Genomic DNA, 26,282 nt, shown 5'->3' with positions numbered 1-26,282 from the left:
ACTCCAAATTCTTGGTAAGCTCCTCTTAGTATAAGAGGCTGCTGTTAGGTGGCCATCTGTCACTCCCTTCAGCTTTTGCTTTTCTAGGCTGAGCAATTGTGTACCTGATTACAGAAATCTTTTTGGTTGTTCTTGTGTTAAATTAGCCTGAGGTCATTAAACTTGCTCTTTTTTTCTGTTTTAGAGAGAGTAATGTCTGTGACATAAATCCTGTACACTTCCTGTTTGCTATGGGGACGGCTGAGGTAAATGTTTGCATTCCTTTTAATAAAAGAGCAGTAGTGTTTGCTTTTTATATTGGTTTGAGTGAGGATAAGAAGTAGTCATGACAGGAACCTAATTAATTAATGTGATCTCATTGGCTGTGTTAAGCATAGGTCTGTTAAACAAGGTGACTTTTTAGAGCATAGGGCAGATATAATTTGCGAGCTGCTTTGGTTGCTGAGATGCTTGAGAATTTTGCAGATGGGAGAGAAAACAATGTTATCTTGCTTTACAGTGTAGCCATCTGTCAAAATTAGCTAGCATGTGTACCCTATTAATCTTCAGAGATTTAGTGTTAATTATATTGATTCAGATCACATTTTTAAATATGAGTGAAATGTGTGGAGCTTGTATGCTACTATTAGAACAACTTACATTAAGCTAGAAAATTTTATTAATCGTAGATTAAATAATTCATATTTAAACATTTTCAGGATACCAGACATCTGTTGCATAAGCTTGAAATGTATTTTCTAAACTCTTTAGGGTAAAGTGGAATGCTGGGATCCTAGAACTAGAAATCGAGTTGGGCTGTTGGACTGTGCTTTAAGCAGTGTGACAGCAGACACTGAGTGAGTAAAGGCTACCTTTTCGAAGTGTCGTCTTTTGCGTTGGTTTTTTTTCCCAGAAATTTTGCTTTTAGAAACAAATCCCACTTTGCATTAAAATGACATGCCCATGGTCCTCTCTTCTGACTGCTAGCGTGAGTAAAGGGTTTTCTTAGTCATAAAGGAGTCTCTTAGTTATTGATCTTAGTAGTGTATATTATTCTATACAACCACAAGTTGTGAATGTAAACAATACAGCTTTTTGAAGTAGTGTTTCTGAGTGATATCTGTAAATTAATTTACATTAATTGTCTTAGTTGTTTTTAACATTTAAAAATTATTTGCAGCCTTTATTGAAAAAATGTCTAACTCTAAGCATTGTGCTTTGCAGGATAGAAGGTTTACCGTCCATTTCAGCACTGAAATTTGATGGAGCTTTGAATATGGCTGTTGGAACATCTACTGGGCAGGTAGACTTAACTTCATCTACAACAGTTCTAAGGAGATCCTGTTTTTGCAATTCCCAGTCCAGGTCTATCACATTGAGTTTTGAGTATCACATTACATTTATTGTAATGTAAATATCTATGAATACAAGTATTTACAAGAGCATAAATTACATGCACAGAGTAGCAGTAGCCATTCTTAAACTGCAAATTAACTTTGTCAAATGATCTTGCCCTTCAGAAGTAGGGACCACTTAATATCATCACAACCTACATACTACACAACTTCAAATTCTGTAGTTTTCTTACACAGTATGTAGGGAATTTGCTACTTTTTGAGACTCTTAATCAGTATCATCTCAATGCAGCAGATCTGCTCTCCCTTACCTTGATGGTGGCTAAAAAAGCAGAAGTGAAGTCTTTCAACTATTGTTTTTACTGCCTTTTTGTACGGGATCATTTAGATTCATTTATTCATTGTTGCCATGATATTTTTAAAGTGAAGTATGGGGATTTTTGTCTACTTTGATCAGTCTTTTCACAGGTTTAGAAAACTGTAGCTTGTTCAAGAGCAGATATATATGGTGTTTCACTGAGTGAAAGTGATAGTCACTGAATGTGGAAGGGAGTATGAAAATTTAAATCTTGTAAGAACAGCACAAGAATCTGAAAGTGAAATATTAATAATTAAGGACTGCGTAGAGCCTTAAAAACTATTAATTTTTTCAATAGAAATTAAAAAGACTTTAGAAAGATGGTGAGCTCTTAAATTTGCTCTTATTTTTTCTAGACTGAAGCATGTTGAGGTTAAGATATATTGCCAGAATAAACTAGGCTCACTTAATAAATAAATTCTGTTTTCAGAATTTAAAACTGCTTATGTAAATCTTGTCCCTGGTTTTAAGTGAAAACCCTCAAGTTTAGTTAAATCTTTAGTGTGCGTGACTTTCTCTTGATTTTACGATATTGTAACTTTAATCTGTCTCATTCTTCAAGGTTTTATTGTATGATCTCCGGTCTGGTAATCCGTTAATAGTCAAAGATCACCACTATGGCCTGCCTATTAAATCAATTCAGTTTCAGCGTCAGTTGGATTTAATTATCTCTGCAGATTCTCGAATCATAAAAATGTGGAACAAAGATACGGTGAGTGTTTTTATGTTGGCCCATTCAGATTTCTTAATTTTTACTTTTTGGGGTTTTTTTTCCATGCAGCTTAAATAATAAAGCTGAAAGTGAGTGTAGGAAGTCGCGTTTTTAATGTGTCCTGATTTCCATAGCATTTTGTCCAGTCTGACTAAATAAAGCAACATCTGGGAAGTTATTCAACAGCCTGTCAGGTATAAAGATATAGTCAGGTATTTCTTTAGCTGTTTGTACATGTCTGCCTAAGATGCTTCTTTCAGTAGAAGGATTTAAACAGAAAAAGTAGTATCTTAGCAATTGCCCTAGTTTGCGTATTTCTCAGTGTGCTTGAACACATCCAGTTAAGATTTTTCGTCAGAGAGAAACATGGTCATTCCAATTCCCTGCACAAAGAAGGGCTGACTTCAAAGGTAGATCAGTTAGTTTATGACCCATTAAAATCAGGTGCTGCTTATTTGCACAGAAGCCTATTTGGATATTGAAGCCAAATAACAACATGTATTATGTTGTATTAATGTATTATGTTGCAGTAGGCAACGTCTTTATCCCTGCTTTTTGCACCTCTAAGTGAAATGGAAATTTTTAGCTTTCATAACACTTTATTTCATTATATTATGCTGTTGTTTTCCTTATCTTATTCTTCCAATGAAGCCTGCACAAAATATGTTACCCCATAGATTCATTGTAATACTGCTGTAACTTGGTTTGTTTGGTTTGAGGGGCTATCGTTAGTCATTGTATTCCTTCTCAAAAACGTGCTCCATCTATGCTTTTCTGGCTTTACAGTGAAACATATCAAGAGTAGTTGTAGTTTAGGGACACTTTTTTGAATATTTCAGGCAGTCACTTCTCTATTGTCGTGCTTCTTCATGATCTTTCAACAGCCTCTTTTCTTTTTTCTGTGATCCCAGGCAGTTTTTTGTAAGCTTCTCTGCAGTTATTTTTTTTATTGTTTAAAAGAGCAAATAAATTATTGGTTATTATTTAAAACATCTGCAGTGGCCTCTCTCCATTTTTCCTAGGTATATACATCTCCCTTATTGAGAATGAAACACTGTAAGGTTTGTCAGGTGGCCTCTGCAGTGGGAAAAGGGAGGGTTTCTCGCTGCTGGAAGGCAAAGATAGCTTTGGACTCTTTCCTAGAGTATGTTCCAGCTGGCTCCACCTCTCCCAGATGTTGGTTCCTGACTATCTCTGGCTGGGAACCAACTGCAGAGGCAGACTGCGGGGTGGAGAGCATATGGCTTTGATACCAGAATAGCCCCATGCTGAGACGTGCCTTGGGGTGGGGAGCATGAGGCTTTTGTCTGCTAAGACCGGGGTGGAGGAGGACTCCTATTAATCATCGGGGAGAGACCAGAGGTGGGTGGGGTAACAGCATGTAACTGGGAGGGAAAGGAAGGGCCCAGAAAGGTAGGTGGGATTGCTGCAGGGAAAGAAAAAAGAGGAATAGGTTCAAAATTTGCTCTGTGCCTGTCCCTCATTTAGAACCGTGTAGGCATGTACTCTCATGCTTCAGATTCTGTGGCCCAGTTCTTAGAGGCTCTTCCTTTACTGGCTGTCTTGTGTGTTGGCTTATAAGAGCACCTGTATTATGTCTGGGTTTTTCAGACTCTGTTCCAATTCTTATTTTTTTATTTTTTTTTTTTTTTAGACTGTTGTTTCCTGCTTTTACCTCTTTCTTAAATAACCTTTATAACTTCAATTCTGATCTAAGCTAAATGCGACTGGATGCTTTTACTACGTTTATATTTAGACTGCTTTAATACTGAGTTTACAAAGTCCTGAGTTATATTTCATGTAACACGAGCAAGGTGGAAGAACCGAGCTCCAGACTCTAATTCCACTCCCAATCCATCATTTCAAAAAATAAAATGGTTTAAAGATACCACATTGAATTGAACAAGATGAGAGTTACACTGACAATGTGCCAGGAGCTTATGGACCTCACCCCCCTTTTGCACAAAATAAAGTAAAGCTGACACATATATTTTCAACACAAAAGTATGAGCTGAGAAAATAGAGGTGCCATTGTACATTGCTGTGTCTTCAGTAACTAGTAGGCTAGACAAGTAGTAGGCTACACTTCCTTGTAAGAGATCGGATCAGAGACAAAATTTAATGTTGAGTTCCTTGTATTACGTTCAGATACTTCAACAGCATCTTAGTGTTCTGTAAAATCTGTTCCATCTTTATTTCATCATATTTCTTAGTTTCTATAATGGCCGTTCTTAATGTTTAGATTTACTAAATCTAATTATTGGAGTGCTTCATAATATATTTTCTTTCAATTTCAGGGGAAGATATTTACTTCAATGGAGCCAGAATACGATATCAATGATGTCTGCCTGTATCCAAATTCAGGTACATTAGCTATATTAATGTCTTAATTAAGTTCAAAAGGGAAAGCCTGTGTTAATCCAAGCTCTGGGCTTTTTTTCTGTTTAGGTGATACGAATTAGTTCTACTTTCCTCCTAGAGCTAGGAATAAATGGTTGTCAGTTAGTGTCATTGTTTTCTCTGCATCTGTATTAGATTGGAGCCTCTTCACAGTTAGAAGCTGCTGTGCTGTCGATTAAGTGGTTGACCTCTTTTGCTCTTTCAAATATCCGAAGTGTTTCATTTCATAAGAATAGGAATTCTGGCTTTTTGTCTCAGCTAAGTCCCAGATGAGTTAAAGCTTGCTTTCTAGAGCTAGGAAAAACCTCTTTACAGCAAGTTTACAATTTTTTACAAGTGTTTACAGCTATTTGGTCTTTCCTTGTTTTAGATACAGCACTTGCGGTGCCCTCCCTTAGACTGAATACTTTGGTTTTAAGAGTAGATTCCTAAGTGCACGAATTTGTATGCTTTTTGTGACTGTTTTCAAATCTGTTGCATCTTGTAACATTATATTTAGAGGTCAAAACTGAGGGTGACTTTTAACCGAAGTTTCCAGATCCTACCTTACAAGTAAAAATGTTTTACAAAATGGTGGTTGTGTGTGCATGTATGCTTTGGTTGTACCTCAGATTGCAACTGACCTTAATTTTCCTTGCTTGAGCTGAATTACTTAGTTCTTAACTACTATGAGACACCTACTTCCATTTTAGAGAGCAGTATTGAAAGAGATGAAATAAAAATTAGGGCCACGACGATGGCATAGGGTAAAAGCTCTTGATCCAGAGAATGCATGTGTTGCAAACTGTTATTATCTTATTTTTGGAAAGAGGTAGCAGTGAAGGCAGTGCGACTTGGACTTCAATTCATACTAGCAGCTCAAATTCAAGATTGTAGATAAGTGAGTTTGAGATTTCTAACAAGTTAAAACTTGTCTTTTCTGCCAACTTCAGTTAAGAATGTGTCCTTTTTTTCTCTTTTTCTGTAAGATGAGCACTTAAATCTTGATACCTGCTGAGGTAGTAGGCATTTTTGACCTTATGCAGCCACAAAACTGTAATGGTCTGCAGGACCTTGCTGATGAAAGTACTAAGTCACTTCCATTCTGCTCAGGTTTAGCCCCCTCTGAAGCAGAATGGTGTTTCCCTACTTAGGAATTGGGCTAAGTTTTTCTGATCAATGTCTTTTTGAGCCCTCAAAAAGACATTGATACCATTTTTATTTGTGTTCCATATATTTGTTTTTCCCAGATCAAAGTGCCAGAAATAATGTAAGCAAAGAATTAAAGCCTGCCAAAACAGGGACTTTGTGGCATGGGCTGAGCATACGTCTTGTGTGCCCTGGTTCTATGTGTGAGTTGATTAGGGTGTATGTGAGAATAACTGTGTGGTAACTGTGTGGGCTGTGCAACATGGATATAGACAAACCTGATCTCTCATCCATAGCTGCTACAGAGAGAGAGGTCATTGGAGTAAATGATCTTTAGCGCTTCGTCCAGGCATCACCTTTGATGAGCTTATTGATTTGATCCAAAAGAGAGTGCAGGAGTGAATTAACATCCATGCAGTATTGATAACAAAGGGCTCATGACGGGGAGTGAAACAGAAGTTATTTGACAGTGTAGAATCTTAGTGTAATTTAGTTTGGAAGGGACCTCTGGGCGTCATATATTTCCTGCTTGAAGCAGAGCCAAAGTTGAAGTTGTATGTAACTTCAAAGTCTGATCAGGTTGCTTGGGTCATAACCAGTCAAGTTTGAATATCTACAAGGATGGATGTTACTCAGCTATGGACACTGTAGCCTCTGTGATACATAGACATACCTCTAGTGCTTTTGCAGAAATTATTTTCATGAGGCTGTGGAGGAAGAATCTTGTAGCACAAAGAATTGAATGCACGTATCTCCCTAATATTGCTTATTGGACATTACTTTTTCATGTGTCGATGATCTAGATTGTGCATTCCAGTCCCGTATCTCCTCCTTAAGTCAGTTCTGTTTTTCTTACTGGTTTTTCTTAGAGCATGTCTGTAGGGGGGCAGGTTGATCTCTTTTGGTAAGAACTGTTGTGGGATGAGAACTAGGTTGTGTTTTATAATCATACGGAGACAGAAGGGAAAAACTACTAGGACATGTTGCAATGGAAATTAAGAAATTTAAGGTAATAGGTGGCACATTGCATGTTTGTCATAAATACTGTTGCTCCAGAATTTAGGATGCCTGGGTCCACCTCATGCTCATTCAGAATTTAAAGAATAACAACAATTGAACATCTGAAAATAAGGAAATACTTCCAGTAATATGAGCTTGTAGTTATGGAAAGCTGGACAGATAATATCTATGTACTAGTATGGCTCTGGCTCAGTGCTTTTATTGGTGCTGCAGCATTCTCAGAGCAGTGGTGAAGGTGTGTGAAGCCAGCATGGCACAGGAAACCCAAAAGATGTTTGCCTAGCTCATATTTTAACACTTGGTGTGAAACTGCTGCTCAGAAAGCCCACACCCTAATCTCACCCTTATGAAATAGTTTTAACACTGCATTGCCACAATTAAAGAAAAAAAAGAGTGGAAAGGTGAAGTTACATTCTAACATAAAATATTCTGAAATAGTGACTATGTCAGTGGACAAGGGAAAAGCTACAGATGTCATCTGTCTGGACTTCTATAAGGCCTTTGACATGGTCCCCCACAAGATCCTTCTCTCTAAATTGGAGATATATGGATTTGATGGGTGGACTGTTCAGTGGATGAGGAATTGGTTGGGTGATCGCATCCAGAGGGTTGTGAGCAACAGCTCAATGTCCAGATGGAGATGAGTGGCAAGTGGTGTCCCCTGAGGAGTCCATACTGGGACCAGTGCTGTTTAATATCTTTGTCAGTGAAATAGACAGTGGGTTCAAGTGCATGCTCAGCAAGTTTGCAGGTGACACCAAGCTGATGGTGTGGTTGACACACCTGAGGGATGGGAAGCCACCCAGGGGGACTTGGACAGGCTTGAGAGGTGGGCCCCTGTGAACCACATGAGGTTCAACAAGGCCGAGTGCAGGGTCCTGCAGCCGGGTCAGGGCAACCTCCAGTATCAATACAGGCTGGGGCGTGAAGGAATTGAGAATACCCCTGAGGAGAAGGACTTGGGGGTACTGGTGGATGACAAGATAGGCATGACCCAGGAGTGCGTACTTACAGCCCAGAAACCCAGTATGCTGGGCTGCATCAAATTATTCTTTTTCAGTAGCTTTGTGTGAGTTTTATTGTAGTTGGGTTTTTTTTTAATTTAGTTATTTTACCAACCAGCTTCGGTATTGCTGCCTCATGGGAAGCAACCCCTTGTGTATCTTAGACCAAACTGCGTAGTGACAAACTTTAGTGTGGTCTTAAACTAGTTGTGGATCTCTCTTCTCTGAACACACATGCACAGAATGGGGCTAGGGGAAGAAAGGTTTACACTTACTGAGTAGTGTAAGCGTACTTGACTCAGCTTCAGTTAAGTTGTAGAATATAAATGAAATTCAGCAGCATCTTCGGGGTATAGAAATCTGTGCCTCATTTGTTTTAATTACTGGAAAACAAATTCTTAAGTTAAAACTGTGCATTTTTAAAACTGCTTCTCCCCTTTACTGTCACTTCATATTCTTGTTTTCATTCCTTTAAAGTGATGATACTATATTGCAGACAGCTTTCCAAAGATGGTTTTATTAAAACATCTCCTCTGAAACAGAAGAGTTCTCATTTATTTCCGTTTTAAAGTGATCAAACTAGGCTGCTGTGTAGTTTGTTAGGGTGTGGTCTCTCTTCCCATAAAAATTGGTTAAAACTAACAAGCTGAAACAATGAAAATGTGTGGAGTAGACTTCTCTGTTCACAGAGTTGTTCCTTTTTTTTTTTTGTTATTCTTTTATTTTGCCTGTAGTATACACCCATGTACTGTTCCAAAGTCTGGTTTTGCCTCCTTTAATTATTGGTGGAAGACTCTCAAAGAGGAGGTTTTCCCTTTACTGTCATCTTTGAAGCACCTGCAGAATTAATTTCTGTCCTTTTATTTCTAGTGACTCATATTAAGTCAGTGGAGAAATGTTTTGTCTCCTGAAACAGTAGTGAGCATGCTGATGTGTTATGAGAGCTGGTAACCTATATACTAGGCTATAGTACATTGTGTGTGTGTCTATATATATGTATATACTGTAAATTCTTGTTTTTTCCTTAAATTGCCTGCAGACCTTTCCATATATGGTTTTTAGCCTCAGTTTGCTGACTAAGCTTTCACAAATTCCTTGCTTTGCCAGGAAAGCAAGCCCCCTTTTTTCTGACATTTTAAGTCCAGCTGCATTGTGTATTTTTAATAAAAGGATTAGGTAGGAAGGATTACTCCACCCATGTTAATTGCGTTCCTCTAGTTGGGTGTAAATTATATTTCTGCCTTCTGGGTGTGTAGTAATTGACCCAATTATTCATAGTCTCAGTGGCATATGTTTGAGTACTTTTAGATCAGAATGTTATCTAACTTGATTGCTCTTTTCTTCATATTCCATTTCTTGTATTACCTGGTGATCAGCTATGTTTGAAATAAAAAGTTGAGATAAATGTCAAAGTATGTGCCAAATGTCCTTACTATTCTCTTATGTGGAGGGAAATTGAGGGTATTTCTCGTTTTGAGCTCACATGAAGTCTTGTGGTAGTTGGAGATTTTCCACAGATTTTAGTATTTCTCCAGTAGTTTTTTGTATTCAGAATATTTACAGCCCTTATTTGTGGTGTTTCTTGGGTATGTTCATAGACATTTCAAGTTTTACTTTTGCCCCTGTTGGCTAATATCACTAATATTACTGCATTTGAAGCCACAATATCCTGTCTCTCATTTCGTGTTGAGAAACTACTCTTGTGTTGGTTTCCTAAGATGAAATATGGACAAAGGTGTAACCCATGTTAAGATTTATGAATTTGTTTAGACTGTAGGTGTGTGGTTTAAAACAAAGCAAAAAAAAAAAAAACCAATCCCAAAACCCCCTTGTATTCATAATACAAGTCTATGCCTAAGATAGGTTTTAAGTGCAATACTAACTGGATTTGTTCTAAACAGTATTATGGGATGAACTGTTTAAATTTGGTGTGAAAATTGGCAGCCCACGGTTGTCAAGACTTAGTGTGGCTTGAAGTGGTGCTGGGCAGTTAAGATAGAGCACAAAAGGGGATAAATGTGTAGGAAATGAAGCTTGTTAACTGTGTTGCTATCAGACCTTTCATACCTTAGCATTTAATGCAACAATTGATTATAGATCCCAATTAGCTGTTCCATTGCAGGGCAAGAATATGTACCGTATGAGCTACAGGTAATGTGATTTCACCCCTACTCCCCTAACCTATGAAGAGTTCTTTCCTTACAAATACTCAGGTTGCCATTCTAATATTTTTAATATTTTTCTTCTTGTGCCATCAAATTTTCCATTTTTTCGATTTCTTTTCCTGTAAAAATATTTTAAGTCCAATGTGCAAATCTAAAAAAAGGTGAATTAAATGTCTCAAGTTTTATATGTATAAATATTTAAAAAATAGTGTTATCCTTTTGTGACCAGTTTTTTTTAAATGTGGAAATCTCTTTTTAGGAATGCTAATGACTGCCAATGAAGCCCCTAAAATGAATATCTATTATATACCAGTAAGTAAGACAAATTGTTGCTGATACTGCTTTTTTAAAACTCAGTTGTTTGGTGCCATTCAAGTATTCATGTTGGAAAATTACTTACGCAAATTCACATCTACATTCTCTGATTTCTCATGATAAAGTAAATTTAAGCCAGCCATATTTTATTAATGTAACATATGGAATTACTAAAAAAACAACGTGTAATTTGCCTTATGCTACCAGTTCCAAAACTGGCTAGTGGCAGTAGGAAATTCAAAGGGAGCTTTGCCCAGAAAAGGTAGCTGATCAGAAAAGATTTCTAAGTAGGGACCACATAGCTTACTTTCAAGACAATAATTTTGCTTTATTGTGAAATATTTCATTACTGTCTTTTAATATGCAGTGTATAGTTACATAGTCATGGCAGTAAATATTCTTCTCTGTTCTGACAAAGAAATGTTATTGTGTGGCTTCAAGTACAGCTGGTGTCCGTAGCTTCTGCGCAATACCCTACTTGAATTGTAGCTTTTCTCTTGAGAAATTCTTCACTTGAAAGGCTTAACTGTAGGTTAACTATGTTGTATCTCTGCAGGTTGGTTTTAGGAGACTTAAGAGCAAGCTGCCTGGTGTTAGGGAATGTTACAGAAAATTATGCATGCGTTTCACTCTTTTTTTGTTTTCAATTCTGCAGTGCATTCACTAGGGTTTTTATTTTTGGCCTGGTAGGAGATAAATCATAGGATATATATGTGATTGTTACATGCAGAGTGTCTGACCAGACTTTAAAAATATGTACACTTGAGTAGTTTTATTCACATTCTAGACAAATGATAAAATTTGTTAATTTTGAAATACATATTTTGCCTTTTTTTTAAATCAGTGAAGAAGTCTTCCTTCAAATAATAAGTTTAAAATTAATTTTAATTTAGTTTATTTCTGGGTTGTCCCTATGTTCCCTCTATGATCTTGATTACATTTTAATACAGAGATTCATCAGTTTATATCTTTCTTTGTGGAGTAGACGCTATATACCTGTTATATGTACATGTCTAAACACAACAGCATATCCCTTTAAACAATTCTATGGTCTGGTTATCCTTTCTTGTATTACTAGGTTTTTGCCCTTAAAGGTAAAAATTTATATGAGTTCTTTGTGTGTCATATTAGGCTGTTCTTTGGATGTAAATTATTTATGTTTCTAATTCAGCTCTAACCAACTTATGTGGACTGGAGTTGTTCAATGCTTTGGATAACAAGTGGTGGGGGGACAACAAATGTTTTTGTATGTAAGACAAAGTTTTAGCTGTAGTTAGAAGCTGAAGACTTTGTTTCTATTCACCTTGTCCTTTGTAAGGTTTTGGAGAGTAACTACGAGCATTCTTTTATCTGTCTTTTTAACTAATGGATTGAGAAAGATAAACTCCCATATTTTCAAAGTCTGTTTAGTTTTTTAAACTTGAATGGACTAGTTACTCAATTTAAGTAACTCAGACGGAAAAAGCATTCCTTCTGTCACTAAGGGTAAGGTTCAGCTTCTCTCTGAAAATTGTGCACTGAGATTTTTTTTCTTATGCAGGTGTGCATGATGTATGGACTTTACACCTATAGTACATTGCAGGTACATATCCAGTGTTGCTGCTTAGCCAAAAAATTGTTTCGTTGTCTTGGTTGTCACCAGCAATGAATGTTAGAACTTGTTCTAGCCAATATTATTTTGAGTATTCTTCCACATACTGTAAATCAAAATGAAGAATGCTTTTTTTTTTTACTCTCTCAAAAATCTTACTTTCATAAAATCCTCTGTGAATACCGGATTCATCTTCCTGAAGTCAGATAAGTAATTTTACCCAAGAAAGGTAAACAATCTATGTTAGATCTTAGATCTTATACTTCGCAGATATTATTGCAAACCTAAATACTGACTAATACTATCTAGTATTTTTGCAGCATGCAGGCTATTCTAATGAGAAATAACACAGGTCTTTCCTTAAACCTTCCTCCTTTGTCGCTGTTCTCTGATTATTGGTACCTCAGTCTCCCTTTTTATGGGTTTTGCATTCACAGTAACACATGAGTATACAAGTGGACTCAAATGATGACTGTTAAAGCATAAATCCAACTATGAGTTCTATTGTTGAAATACTATTGTGCATAAGAAAACTTACAATTTGATTCTAAGGCTACTGCCCAGATTAAATTTGCTTTTTGCGTAAGCTAGACTTTTCCAGTTCACATCAATGGCTTTGAGATTGAAGGCTGCTGAAAATACCTTAAATACAATAAGTATTCAACAATCTGTAGTTCATTTCAAAACACGGGATGCTTATTTTAGACAACAGAAAAGTTAAAGGTATTGAGAAGTTACTCTGAAATAGAGACAGAAGTCTCTCAGTCTCGTAACTGGCTTTTTTACCCTGTCTGCCTTTTCATGGATAAAACAGAATGGGCTGGGACAGATAGTGTTGTCTAATTGAAGGGTTTCTTACTGCATTTCCTACAAATCAAGTATGTAGCTCACTAAATCTGCTTTTGGTTTTTTAATCTCCTTTTTAAATGAAGGAAATATAAAATGGCGAAGTCGTGTCAGCTTTAAGCTGCTCCAGGGCATTTGTTATTAAGGAAGACTTGATGTTATTAACGTGTTCATGTTACAATTTTATACCTTGATCTTTCGGGCTAGTTATTTGAGCTCAGAGATGCACACCTGTCCTTGGGTTTCTGTGTCAGTAGATTACTAATACATGGGTTTTTTCCATCCTTGGAACACTGAGTAAATTTCCTTGCATGGGCAAAGATGAGTTTAGTTGCATGTGTCTTTGGAGCAAAACTTTAAAGAACTAGTGATTTGTTGTATTACCTGATCTCTTTTCATAATTTCATTTTCTGGCTTTTTCTAACCACTAGGATTCATTGTTTTTCCAATGAATAGCTTAATTTTCTATTTGTTTGTTTACTTTGAGATAGATGTGAATACTACTTATAATGTGTTCTCTGTTTTTGAGATGTTGACAAGAACTTAGTTCTTGAATTCCACAACAGAATAAATGCTTTGGGGAAATGGTACTACTAGAAAGGACAGTTATGTTTCAGAGCTCTTGGGAGTACTTTTGTGTAAATAGAATCCATTCAATTGCCCTAGCCCGTCATTGCCCTGTAGTGCCAGTAAGTATTCTCTTTTTCTAAGTCTTCATTGGAACAGCTACAAGGAGTTATCATGGTTATGGTCAAGGCAGATACTTAAAACCTCAAATGTATGGTGATGTGCACTAGCCCTCTAATTTACAACATAAGAAATAAAATCTTCAGAAGAAGATACGCACAGAATTCAGAGTCCTACACGATGGGTACAGACAGACCCAGCATCCTCTGTCCTTGATTGAAATTGGCCAGACAGTGTAGGACTGTGCCCAGCCTAATATACCCTGCTTCTCAGCAGGTTTTATTAGTGTGGGCACAGTGCTGTTACATGGCTTGTGAACGAGAGCTGGCTCGAGTCCGGCCAGCTTGGAGTACGGTCTGACTGAGCTCATGTCTGACTGAATTATCTGTGTACATGTGCCCATTCTCTCCATTGTTAATGCCAAAGCTAAATTTCCATTGCAAAACCAAAAAATGACTGTGTCTTGAACTTCAGGATTATAAAAGAGTTGACAACAGGTATCATAATATTGTCTGTAAATGAAATGGCATGCATCAGCTTTTCCTGCAGAATTTTCAACAAGGTAGGTATGATATTTGAGACTAGGAATGTCTGAGACAACTATGTGTTTCTTGAAAAAAGGAAAATGGTACCCTCCCCCCCCCCATCAGTTATTTCTTTTGTGAAGCTGTTAATAGAGGGAAAAGAAGGTGATTTTTGGTTTGCTAGAAAGGACAGGCAGGTTTGCTTTTGAATGGCAAGATGCCTTATGCAGATACATAGTGCAGAGAGTGAGTATAGCTGAATTGAATCTGACCATTAAAATGAAATATTTGTTTTACATAGGTAACATCTTGAGTGGCTTAGCTTAGAGACTTTGTTTTTGTTTTATTTTGTTGGGCTTTAATGAGGGCGAGTGCCTCTGACTGGAATTGGGCTGTTTGCCAATAGCTTAATAGTTAACTTGCAGTTTATGCAAACATTTGGAACCTACTTCTTGCCAGCTGGCTTCCTGGTATATCGCTTTGATGTGTGCCTCAGGAAGGTTGAAATGAAAGTTGTGTGTGCCTTGGGATACTTTTCAGACTACTGGCTCAGAAACATAAGTTGAGTCAATAGTGCAACCAGGTCCTGGCCAAAGAAGTGAAGAAAGTAAGAAGATCCACTGACAGACACATGGTGGTCCACTGGCCTGGGATCTAAGATGAGCCAGGCGCTCTTAAGTTTAATTGAGGCTGTCAGCTTCCCTGACACATAATGTTCTCTTTTCAGGTTGTACAGAAAACAACCTACATGTTAGCTCAGGGTGGAAAGCATGGGTTATTTATTCTGAGTGTTTACTACTGGTTACCCGAACATGTCTGATCTTAGCACAGACATTTCAAATCAGTCCCGTCTCCTTTATTGGACTTGAAACTTTGGGCTACATATACATACTGAAACTGAAACTTGTTCTATTCATTAGGCTGTTAAGAGAGCAATTAAGTGTGTAATTAATTGAGTGTAATATTCTGTGTCCTGGATTTTTTTTACTTTCCTGCAGTCTTGGCAGAAAACTCCCTGTTGAGGCTAGAAGCAATGTACTTTTGGTGTAGAGAAGATATTAAGCTCTTTAAGAAAAAATAAATCCTGGAGCGTCTCTGGCTTCTTTTCAGGTGGTTTTGGAAAATCATTGGATATCCTAGCACGCTCCTTGTTCAGGGTTGTTGGAGTTATAAACTGGAAATGTTTCAAGGACAAGTATTTCTTGCCTACTCAATGATTCAGTTTCTCCAAGAATATCTTTGAAATGAGTCTGGTTTCTAATACAATACCCGCTTTGGATGTGTGGATCTCTATTGCAAGAAATATTTATGAATTTTGTCCTCTTCAAATTGGGTGACTTTTGAACTAAACCAGCTATTCCTGGTACTATTTTCCTTTCCTACATGACATTTGAAATTATTTCATTTCTCCATCTTTTAGGTCCTCTACTTGCCTGGTTTAATTACTCTTTATCACCATCTTCTTACAAATATGCCTCAAAAATGCTCATTCTTTAAAAAAAAAAAAAAAATCCTTAGATTTAGAAAAAAAAGTTATAGAAAAATTTAGAAGCTAGTTTTTCCGTTGTAGCTAATGCTAAAATAACGTAATCACAGATTAAGACACCAAATTCTACTAGTTTATCTGTCTTCATTTGATGCACTGGATATTTGATAAAACAAATCCGTAGAGGGAACTTGCACTGAAGGAAAAAGCAATGAAGGCAGTTTTTCAGACCTTAGTTCATCCTCTTGTTTTTTTTCTTGGTACTAGTTTTGAACAGTTCTGGATTGTAAATTAAGGATGAACACGCTTTGGTTCGATTGTAGGCTTCCAGGTTAGCTGCCTCTAAACCTATTTGTGACTGAATTGACCAAAGAGTTGTGTTCGGTTCACTCACAGACAGAAAAAGCATTTATCTGAAATCGGTTGGTAATTTCTGTTGGTCTGGTGGCAGCATTCTCACAAGGGGTTATGATGATCAGATATCTATCCTTACAGACTATCATTTTTCACTTTAAAAGATATGGGAGGTTTCTCACATGTGGCATACTCCACACTTACCTCTACAGTCACAGCCTTTCAGAATAATTTTATCACTCTAAGACTTACCTACTCATACTTCAATTATTTTGGAATCTACTAATTGTCTTCTCTTCTCTCTTGGGTCTTTATATGAAGGGGATGCAATTAGAGAAAAACACCTACCCACACCTTGTGCTTCATGCCCTTAGGACCAATGTTCTGTACAGTCAGCTGTCGTTCAAACGGTTTATGAGTGCTGTTAAAGTTACAGCAAGATCTTCTGAACTGATTTTTGGCTTCTGGATGGTGAAAGCTATGAAGCAAATGATGCAGTTCTTTTTAGATCTGTGGCTGGGATTTTGGCGTTAATAGAACAGAGTAGGCTAGAGTGTGAAATTTTGATTTATTTTAGGATGTTTTCATGTTTTCTGATTGGCAGAATTAGGTCATTCTGGGTTAATGCTGCCTCAGTTGTTATCTTGGAGATCCTATGGTGAGGCTGTATTTTTTTTAGAAGACAGTTGTTCATCTCCTTCAGCGCAGCCATGGAACTGAACTAACTGAATTATGCTAAGAGATTCTTTGATTTTATTCATTTATTTTTTTCCCCTTTGCTGAAACAGTATGTAGTGTAGAAAAATGTTTCATTCCCTAGGAAAAAATGTTGTAAAATAAAAATACAGTAGCTGTGATGTAAAATAGGAAGTCTTGGTCTTAACCTTCGTTTGCTCATTTTGAGAACTGTGAAATGAGTGGAAAGTAGGATTGTTATGAAGTAGCATATTATAGTTGTGCTTTGGGGCTGCCAAGCATTAAAAGAAAAAAAACTTTCCATTAATAAAAAGACATTTGAGTGCATCTTTGGCCTTTAAACTAATTCTGAGTTTTGTTGTATCAGTCTTTTAGAACTGTGTTTTCCATCCAGAAGTCTAATCCTTTACGCAGAATATTGTGCAAACAATATAAAAAGAATGTCTGGTGAATGATACATTACCTAGCCACAGTATTTACAAGCATAGGAAAAAAGTTGTTTATCTTCACAAACAGAAATGTGAGCTTCCTACTTTGACCTAAACACTTTCAAACAGAAAAATAACACGCTGGGCTTACTCCCAGCAAAGGATATCCTCCATTTCCCATGCACTGGCTGCAAGACACTGTACCATTTATCACACATATATAGAAGGAAAACACCATCATGCAATAATCAGGAAACACTTTCTGATCTTCCTGTAAAACTTGTTTTAGATGTTTTTTTGTTGCTGATGATGTAGTAGTTCAATAGCATGTTTAGATTATGAAGGTGTATGATCCCTGTTTGCTGCAGTTGTAGATGATAGTATGATAGGCAGCACTTTTTAGATACAGCAACATGCTGACTGTTAAGTCAGTACTTCCTTATAGTTTACGTCATATTCTTCATAGGGCAAAGGAGAAAACTCTTAAAAGCAGAAGTTCTATTGAATTATAACAGGTCATTGCTATGCTAGTTGATAGACTCAGATGACTTTTAGTGCTCTGACTTTCTTAAGCAATTGGTAGTATGGGACCCTCTGCTCATCAGTTTGTATTTTAAGAAAACAGGTTTTGAGGGAGGAGTGTTTTCCCCTTTTTAAGTGGTAGAAAATTTAATCATTTGAGTATCTGAAAGGTATTTTTTATTACTTAAGTTGCATTTGTTCCTTCCTTTGGGCCATCTATTCTTCACTTGTTTCTGAAAATATAGATGCAGTTACTCAGCATCAGTCAATGAAGAGAAAAGCAGTCACAGGTAATGAAAAGATGTAATTGCTGAAAGGAGGTTTTGTACTATACTATGGTCTACTAGTATGTAATAATAATGTCTCTTAGCTTTTGTTTCAGAAAAGATACAAAGCTCATGAGAATTTTCTCTATGTGATAATTTCAGGTAAGTATTTCATTATGTTTGAAAGCAGAGGCAAGTGACTTGGGACTTACTCTATTGTCATATTTTGAGCTGCATTCAGTAGCAAACAAAATCTGTTGTGAGTTATGACTATTTCATATAAACACAGTAACAAACGTGAGGATTTAAGATTTCTATCACACAAATCTGAGAGGTAAATAAAACCGTCAAATATATGAAAGGTTTCAAATATATATTTGAAAGATGTTATTTCCTAAATTCTGTAAAATTTCTTCTCTCTAGCATTATGCTCTGGGAAGAGTAGGTTGGTTTATACTGAGGTTATCTTCACTGTCTGACTGGAGGAGTTGCAGGTTCCCAACAGGTAGTTGCCTTTCCTTCCTTTTGTGTTGTCTGGCAGTAGTTGTATAAACTCACAAAGCAGTCTTCCTCTCAGGTTCGCAAGGAGAAATTAAGCTGACATGATAGAGAGTTATTACAAAGCTCACACGGTCCTAGATCTCCAGTACAGTTGGATTTGCTGTTGCCTTTATATCTGTCGCATCCCTCATAATTCCCGAAAATGCAGGACATGCTCTGAACTCCAGAACAGTAAGTTTTGTTTTCATGACTGTAAAGATGCTGTAAAGTTCCTTGGCATTTGGCTTGTACTGTGAGAGTTGTTCCCTGTTGTTCCCAGCTACTTAAAAGCACAAGAGGACAAAAGTCCCTGCATAGTGTGACAGTTGGGAATTCTCCTGGCCCGTCAGAGAAATGGAGAAGGGAACATGCCAGGATTTTACGTTTCTGGCTTATTCTTGGTTCTTCATACTTGTTAATTTAGATTGCAATCAGAGGCTGTTATGTACACACTAAAATCAATATACATGTTACATCTCTATTAGTAGTGGAATTTTTGTCCATTGGTGGCTTATGCTCTTAGTATTGCAAGAAATGCTGTTATATTTTAACAAACAGATTTCTGATTGTGTTGGAACAGGTAGGAGCTGTGTAGAAGTTTTCTACTTATATAAGAAAAAGGCCAAGTCATTTATGAAGTCTCCCACTTGCCATTGCCTTATCTGTCTCCCCTGCAGTCACAGTTGTTAAGGACAGGGGGAGAGCTTTGTGAGAGATTTATTCTTCAGAAAGTACTGTGATAGGGAAAGGTTAGGGGTTTTTTGTTAAACTTCATATAAAATGTGGAGGTGTTGTGTTTGTCATGGGGGTTGTGCGAGTTCAGTGACATTGAGTCACTGAACATTGTCATTGAGTCACTGAACATTGTCAGTGACATTGAGTCACTGAACAGTGACATTGGCTTCATGAAAGGCCTAACGAATACCAGAACCTATGCAAGCGAATTCATAAGAGCATGTAGTCAGATGTGGTATGGAATGGGAGGGGTGGATGGCTGAAGTAAAGCGTGGTTGCTACCTTTTATTGTTAGCAAGGCATTAGATCTGCAGATCATACCTGATCTGCACCTTTTATTTTCATGGATAAAGAAACATCCATCAGCAGATGTTCACAGGTAAATACATCATGTGAAGTGAGTGTCAGCTGAATTTATTGCACAGTATTTAAGTAACTTACCTACGTGCCTCTATTATTACAGCAGATATGCGATAAAAACTGCTATGTTAGAATAAGAACAGACTTTCAGGAACTTCTAATTCATGTCCAGCTGATATTTACAGAAAAGTGCTTGAAGCAGGTTATTCTTTGAGAGGCCACTCTCTTCTTACCTCTTGAGCTTCATTTTGATGAGTTGACTTAATGTGAAAATAGTGGCTCCTGCTTCAAGTTTCTGTCTATTTTTCTGACCTCAAATTGTCTCAGCTCCAGTTATCTAAAGATCTAAAATGTGTAGGGAATCTGATAAATTAAAACATCCATAGCAATAGTGACAAGGGTTTATCTTTCATATATGTTAGCATGTCAGAACATGATAGGGACACTGGTGTAAGCATCAGACTCCTTACTCTTAATGCTACGACTGGTAAGTTGTAGATGATATGAAAAGTGTCCCATTTTCTTCCTGTCTTGTGATGAAGAGAACTATTCTGCTAACCTTATTTACAGTTCTAAGGAGTAACTTTGATTGCTAGAAAGTTATTTGCTGTTAGTATCTTGGAGGGCATTTTTTCCCCAACATTATGAGCAGTAGCAAGAGGACCATTGCCTTCTTTGAAAGAGGATGGTTTTACCAAGACGACACAATGAGAGCAGACCTGTGACTAGTTAACTGACTATAATACCTGTCAGACCAGAGAATACGAGATAAAAATACCAAACCACACTATAAAGCCAAACTGTTTAGGATTAGAAAAAGAAGTACTTGCTATCTGATAGCTACCAGGGCTGGAAGTACTTACTGTCTGATAACTACCAGGGCTGGAAGTACTTACTATCTGATAACTACCAGGGCTGAAAGATTTAGTATCTATCTCATTCCTAGAAGATGTGTGCAAGTTCCTGCAGCAGTTTTTGTTTAACACTGGGAAGGTCTTAAAAGCAACATTTCCTTCAACATGCTTTCTGAAGAGTAAAACCTCCACATAGTTGATTTGGCAGCTACCGTAGCATAGTGAAAGGTAGGAAAACCAACCTCTCTGATTAATGAATCCGCCAAAAATGTCTGGATGTGCTGGAGTTAGGTTGAGAGAGCCAATTCATTGTATAGTTCAGTAAAATTTATGAGTGTGTGGGCTTAAAACCAAATGCAACGCTGTTGTCAGTAGTATGCCGAAAAGGAATAACGTGCTATTCAGTCTCTCCTGGCCATAGCTGTACTTGATGGCCATAAAAGCATCAAATCTACACCATATCATGTAGGGTGAATGAAAGCATGAAATTACGAAAAATGAAAATATGAGAGAGGTGCTTGGAGTTTATTCCCAAAACCCATTTAATTTAGGGAATTAAAGAATTTTATTCAGTACGTTAAATGGAATTACTCATGAGATTAACAGGGCGCAATTGAAGTTGATTGTAGAGCATTCATGGGAAAGAAAGTAGATTAGAAAAGAATGGCAGAATAAAATTCAAAATCACAAATTGTTGGGAGCACGTTGGTTGCTAAGGCAAATGCTGTATATGGAAACGTGGCGGATAAAAACATAACAAGGTAATGTGATCCCAAGGCTCCTTTCTGACACAAGCTAATCTCCTGGGCTCTCTGAAGCTCTTAGGCTGGGTATGACTGAAGCCCGGGGATGAAGAAATGGGGATGGAGAGCTGCAGCTTTTCATCTCTACAAGTTAGAAATAATCCATGTGATTTTTTGAGAGTTACCAATTGCAATTGAATTAACCTTGACTTAACAAGGTGCAACAAGGTGTTCTTTCTTCTCTTGCTTTTTCAATGTGTATAGATGGAAACTTTTCAAAGTTATTACATATTGAGATCTGTCTAATTCTTAAAATTAGGGAATAAAACATTGAAAACAATACTCTTAAAATGAATAGTAATTAATTACTCATGTAATTGCATTAATTGAACTTGGCTATGCAATTAGGGAGCTAATTACGTTTAAAACGCAATTGCACATTTCAATCACTGCCCACACCCCAGGGATCACCTGGTTTTTTTTTCTCCTCCCTCATTAGACCTTCTGTAATCTCCTTTCTCCCATGCTGATTGAAGCTGAGAACATGCGTGCATCGATGTGCATTTGCTTTCTCCAGCAAATGTGTCCTGTTAAAAGTTTAAAATGCTTTTTTGTTGTGCCATTTGATTAAAAAACAACTAAGCAAAACCCCTCAAACAAAATGTATGTATGTGCTACAGTTTGCATTCATGTTATTGCCTGGAGTTGTACAAGATGTCTCCATTGAGTCATTATTCCTATCCTAGACTAATGTAATGGCCCTCTAGGACTGTTTTATTGTCTTGAGTATATATATATAGTATATACAGTTAGTGTGTTTTTGTCCTCTTCTTTACAGCTAATAGCAATTGGCTATACATTTCATCCAATTTCCAGAATCTTAGTTTTCAAGGTAGCTTTTTTCCCTGAGAGATTTTGACCCTTCTTGTGTGTCAGTTTGTCATCAGCAGATTTTATAGGCATTTTGCTACTGTATATGACAGTCCTTACTGCAAATATTTAATAGGATGGTCCTTGGAGCTTCACTTGTAACCTGCTTTCTGTTCAGTAACACACCTTTTGACATTAAATCTTTCTCATTAGCTAGTTTCTGTCTTGCCTTACAGTTGTTAAAGTTCTTATCTTAGTAATTTTACACAATACATTGTATTGAGAACTCTGTTGAAGGCCTTAAAATATGCTACTTTTGTTGTAATCAACATTATTCAAATAGTATAGCAGGGAATGATTTAGCTAGTACATTTCTGCTGCCTGGTAAAGGTCTTACAGTCTAAATCCATAGAAGGTACCACAACAAACAATTTGAATATTTTTTTTCTTTTTTGAATAAAGTTTTACTTCTATAATGCATCTGGCCATGGCAGGATGTTAATGTCCTTTCCAACCCTAACTATTCTATGATTATGACAGAGCAGTGATGCAATATGTATTTTCATACTTATTTTTTATTGTGTTACTGTGCTATGGCATGATACGGCATCACAGTATTAATTTTTGAAACTGAAGTTTCTGTGAAACTGCATATTATTCTCTTGTACAGCTACGGCAGTTAATACTTCTTGCTTTCCAAACCTTCTGGAAGTGTTCTGTTGAATGATGTCCACGTACACTAAGTTAGTCTTCTAAAGGGATTTCAGGCAGTGTAAACTTAGCAAATTCTAGTTAAGTGTTTTCAAATCTGATTTATGCTGTCTGTGAACATTTTGCATATTTTTGCTTGCTAAAATACATCAGTGAGGGTTGGGAGGAGTTTCTGCTGGTTGAGTCTTAATATATTTTGACATCTTATTTACAGCTGAAAAGTTAAACTTATTTAAACTGAAGAGTTTATCACTGCCTTGTATGAAATCTTCCAGGGACTTACTGTTTAACATCCTGGAAAATAGATTTTGGAACCTGTTTTGACTCCCTGAGAAGAGAAGATCAACTATTCAGTTCACCTGTGTAGGACTGGTTGCCGAAACCTTCAAAAATAGACTTACCAATACTCGTCTGTAGGTGCATTCAAAGTCGCTTAATTTAAATCTCATGACGTCTGACTTCTGGAAGTCTCTGCACATCCTGGGCATCGTTCAAGTTGTTGAATATGTTTAATACTCATTAGGATCAGACCAGTTTTTCTGTGGCTCTAAGGGCTCTGTGGAGCTGGGTGTCATGTTGTTGAGTGTATTTAAAAGCTCTCTGCTCTATACAAGTGCTCTCTGCTGTTCCAGATCGAAGATAAGGAACATCTGTTGTGGGTTGGGAATAATACCTACTCTTTCCTAGCATTGATTAATTTCAGGGGAATTACAGCCTGATGACAGCATGGTATTTTCTGCAGAAGTGCTCAGGAATTAGGCATGGCCATTAGGGCACGGCAGGGCTGTACCATGTAAGAATCGTGGTTCTACAGGACTATTAAGTTAAACATCTTGTAAAATAGAATACAAAAGACTGTGTTTTTTGAACTTATTTTATAATATTTAAAAAAATATTTTTCTGTCAACATTTTTATCTTCCTTTTCTTAAACAGTTTGGCCTTGCATTTTTCTCTGCTCAGTTGTATGCTAGACTACTTATCATATTTTGTTTGCTGTGTCTGAAGTTAAAAAAACATTCTAATATGTACTAAGAAAACCCCAGCATTAGATGGCACAATACTAATAATTATGAAGTCCACATCTTCTTGTGGTTGGTATAAGACACAAAAGGCAATGGCAAGGTATCTGTGGGGAGGAGAGGGCTGTGCTCCCTGGCTGCTGCTCATCTCCTGCCAGGTGTGACCCTGCCACTGCTGAGTCTTGCAGGTTAATGGTGGAATAACTGCATTTTGATCACCTCGTGGGTGCTATTTCCAGTGGGTTAAGGAGGAGAGCGCTGGAAGAGGAGCAGGGGCAGCCCACCATGCTCACTGCCAGCGGGGCCCAGCCCGCAGGTGAGGCTCCTCTCTGGATAGGCAAAAATATTTTCAGTGATGATCTTCTTGATTTTCACCAGCAATTGGCAGAAATTGTCTCAAGAGGTGGTTTTCCTACTGAAAGTAGAAAAATAATGAAAATAGCAAAACTACTGATTCAGTCACTGGTGGTGATGATGATGTCTGGTTTTCCTATCCTAAGAAATATTTGAGTAAAAACCAAGTGTTGATGTGCACTCATTTCTTCATGATTTTCCCATTAGCTGTGTGCAGCTTTTCTAAAACTTGCAGAGAAACTTATTTGGTATATCATAAATATTGTGAAAATGAGGTCTGTCAGTTTGGTTGCATGTGACTGCCTGCCTTGATAACATTTCCTTATCCTTGCTGTGAATTCCAGTGCATTTTTCTCCCTTAGATGTGGTGGAGTTGTACTTCCCAGTCTAAATTGACAAGTACATTAATTAGCATACCTAAACTCCACAGCTTGGTGGCTTTTTTGGTGGTTTTGGTGGGGACTGCATACCAGGCTGAGGAGGTGGCAGGTTCTCTGGAGGGTCCTAGTTGTGCTGTATGAAAACCCATGTGGACTGCAGGGGGACAGACTGGCATCACCGAACTACCTCATCGTTGGTGACCTAGTGCAGAGCAGCCCTCTGAACTGTTCCACATGTACCTGGGCATAGGAGTGGCAGAGCCTGCCATTTCAGAGTGGTGCCATCCTGGGATGTCTGTTGGTTGACAGTGGATGAGAGAGGAGCATTAAACTTTGCAGATAAAATGAAGTAGCAGTTAAATTCTGTGAAGAATACTATTGATGATCTTGAAGGTCTTTCCAACCTGGATGATTCTATGATTGCAAGAGAAGGACGTTTCTTGTTTATGTTTTTTGTCATGGTTGGTATTATTTGCCTTTTCTATTCTTAAATTTCTTCCTAATCTTTGTTTAAAATGTTCCATTTTAATATTCAAAGCAAAGCTTCGAAGGTGTCCTAGAATAGGTAGGCAGGTGGTTTGGGTCGGGTGGGAGAGAGGGAAATAAGGCAATAAAGCATACACAGGCATCTCGGTGGGGTTTTCCTTTTTGTCAGTTTACATGTGAAATTTGAATAATGGTTGGACTTTCTGTTTTTTCCTGGTATTCTGCCACTGCTTTTTTCCGTTAATTATCTCATTTCCCTCTCCTTGTTTTCTATGGTGTGATCATCCTACTCACTCCACGGATTATAATGAATAATTGGGTCTTTTGGCTTCGTGCCGTGAAAGGTTTTACTCTTGATACCAGTTTTGAGTACAGGGATACTTGGAACAGTGAGTGGATCTACAGCTGAAGAGCAGATAACTGTTTTCCCTTTTTTGTGAGACTTCTGCTTTAGTTCCTTGTTCAAAGATTTATGCCAGTCAAGAACCCATTGGGGATTACCCTAACTGGTTGGAGAGGCCTGAGTTCTAATGTGTAATGTGAGCTTTGTAAGGCTTGAGCAGGTCGTGTTGTAGACATGGAAGTGATGAAAAAGCTTCATTGAAGTGATAGAGATCTTTACATGATGTGTCAGCAAGGTGGAATGAAAGGGAGCTTTGTATTTAATGGGAATGGACGTGAGTCAAGGATTCTTTAATCTCATTTCTAATAATCTTCAGCAGAGAAGTTCATAGAATCATAGAATCATAGAATAGTGAGGGTTGGAAAGGACCTTAAGATCATCTAGTTCCAACCCCCCTGCCATGGGCAGGGACACCTCACGCTAAACCATGTGGCCCAAGGCTCTGTCCAAGCTGGCCTTGAACACCGCCAGGGATGGAGCATCCACAACCTCCCTGGGCAACTCATTCCAGTGCTTCACCACCCTCACTGTAAAGAACTTCTTCCTTATATCTAATCTAAACTTCCCCTGTTTAAGTTTGAACCCATTACCCCTTGTCCTACCACTACAGTCCCTAAGGAAGAGTCCCTCCCCAGCATCCTTGTAGGCCCCCTTCAGATACTGGAAGGCTGCTGTGAGGTCTCCATGCAGCCTTCTCTTCTCCAGGCTGAACAGCCCCAACTCGCTCAGCCTGTCTTCATACGGGAGGTGCTCCAGCCCTCTTATGATCCTCGTGGCCCTCCTCTGGACTCGCTCCAACAGCTCCATGTCCTTTTTATGTTGAGGACACCAGAACTGTACACAGTACTCCAAGTGAGGTCTCACGAGAGCAGAGTAGAGGGGCAGGATCACCTCCTTCGACCTGCTGGTCATGCTTCTTTTGATTTACAATTTAAGTTGTACTTAAATTTTATTGCAAGAGAAGGCTTTTTGGTTTTTTGGTTTTTTTTT

General features: G+C 37.7%; 1 protein-coding gene across 1 annotated transcript in view; it reads left to right on the top strand.

Annotated features, from left to right (window-relative positions):
- NOL10 (nucleolar protein 10) overlaps nucleotides 1–26,282 on the top strand; it is a 52,742-nt gene that overhangs the window by 9,519 nt on the left and 16,941 nt on the right. The window contains exons 8-13 of the mRNA XM_030489673.1: nucleotides 185–245; nucleotides 751–836; nucleotides 1,204–1,282; nucleotides 2,255–2,404; nucleotides 4,702–4,768; nucleotides 10,381–10,433. Of these exons, the coding sequence (XP_030345533.1) occupies nucleotides 185–245; nucleotides 751–836; nucleotides 1,204–1,282; nucleotides 2,255–2,404; nucleotides 4,702–4,768; nucleotides 10,381–10,433 (496 nt within the window). The remainder of the gene's footprint in view (nucleotides 1–184; nucleotides 246–750; nucleotides 837–1,203; nucleotides 1,283–2,254; nucleotides 2,405–4,701; nucleotides 4,769–10,380; nucleotides 10,434–26,282) is intronic.

This window comes from Strigops habroptila, chromosome 6 (assembly GCF_004027225.2).
Source record: "Strigops habroptila isolate Jane chromosome 6, bStrHab1.2.pri, whole genome shotgun sequence".
Taxonomy (NCBI): domain Eukaryota; kingdom Metazoa; phylum Chordata; class Aves; order Psittaciformes; family Psittacidae; genus Strigops; species Strigops habroptila.
This window is presented reverse-complemented; position numbering and strand designations above follow the sequence as displayed.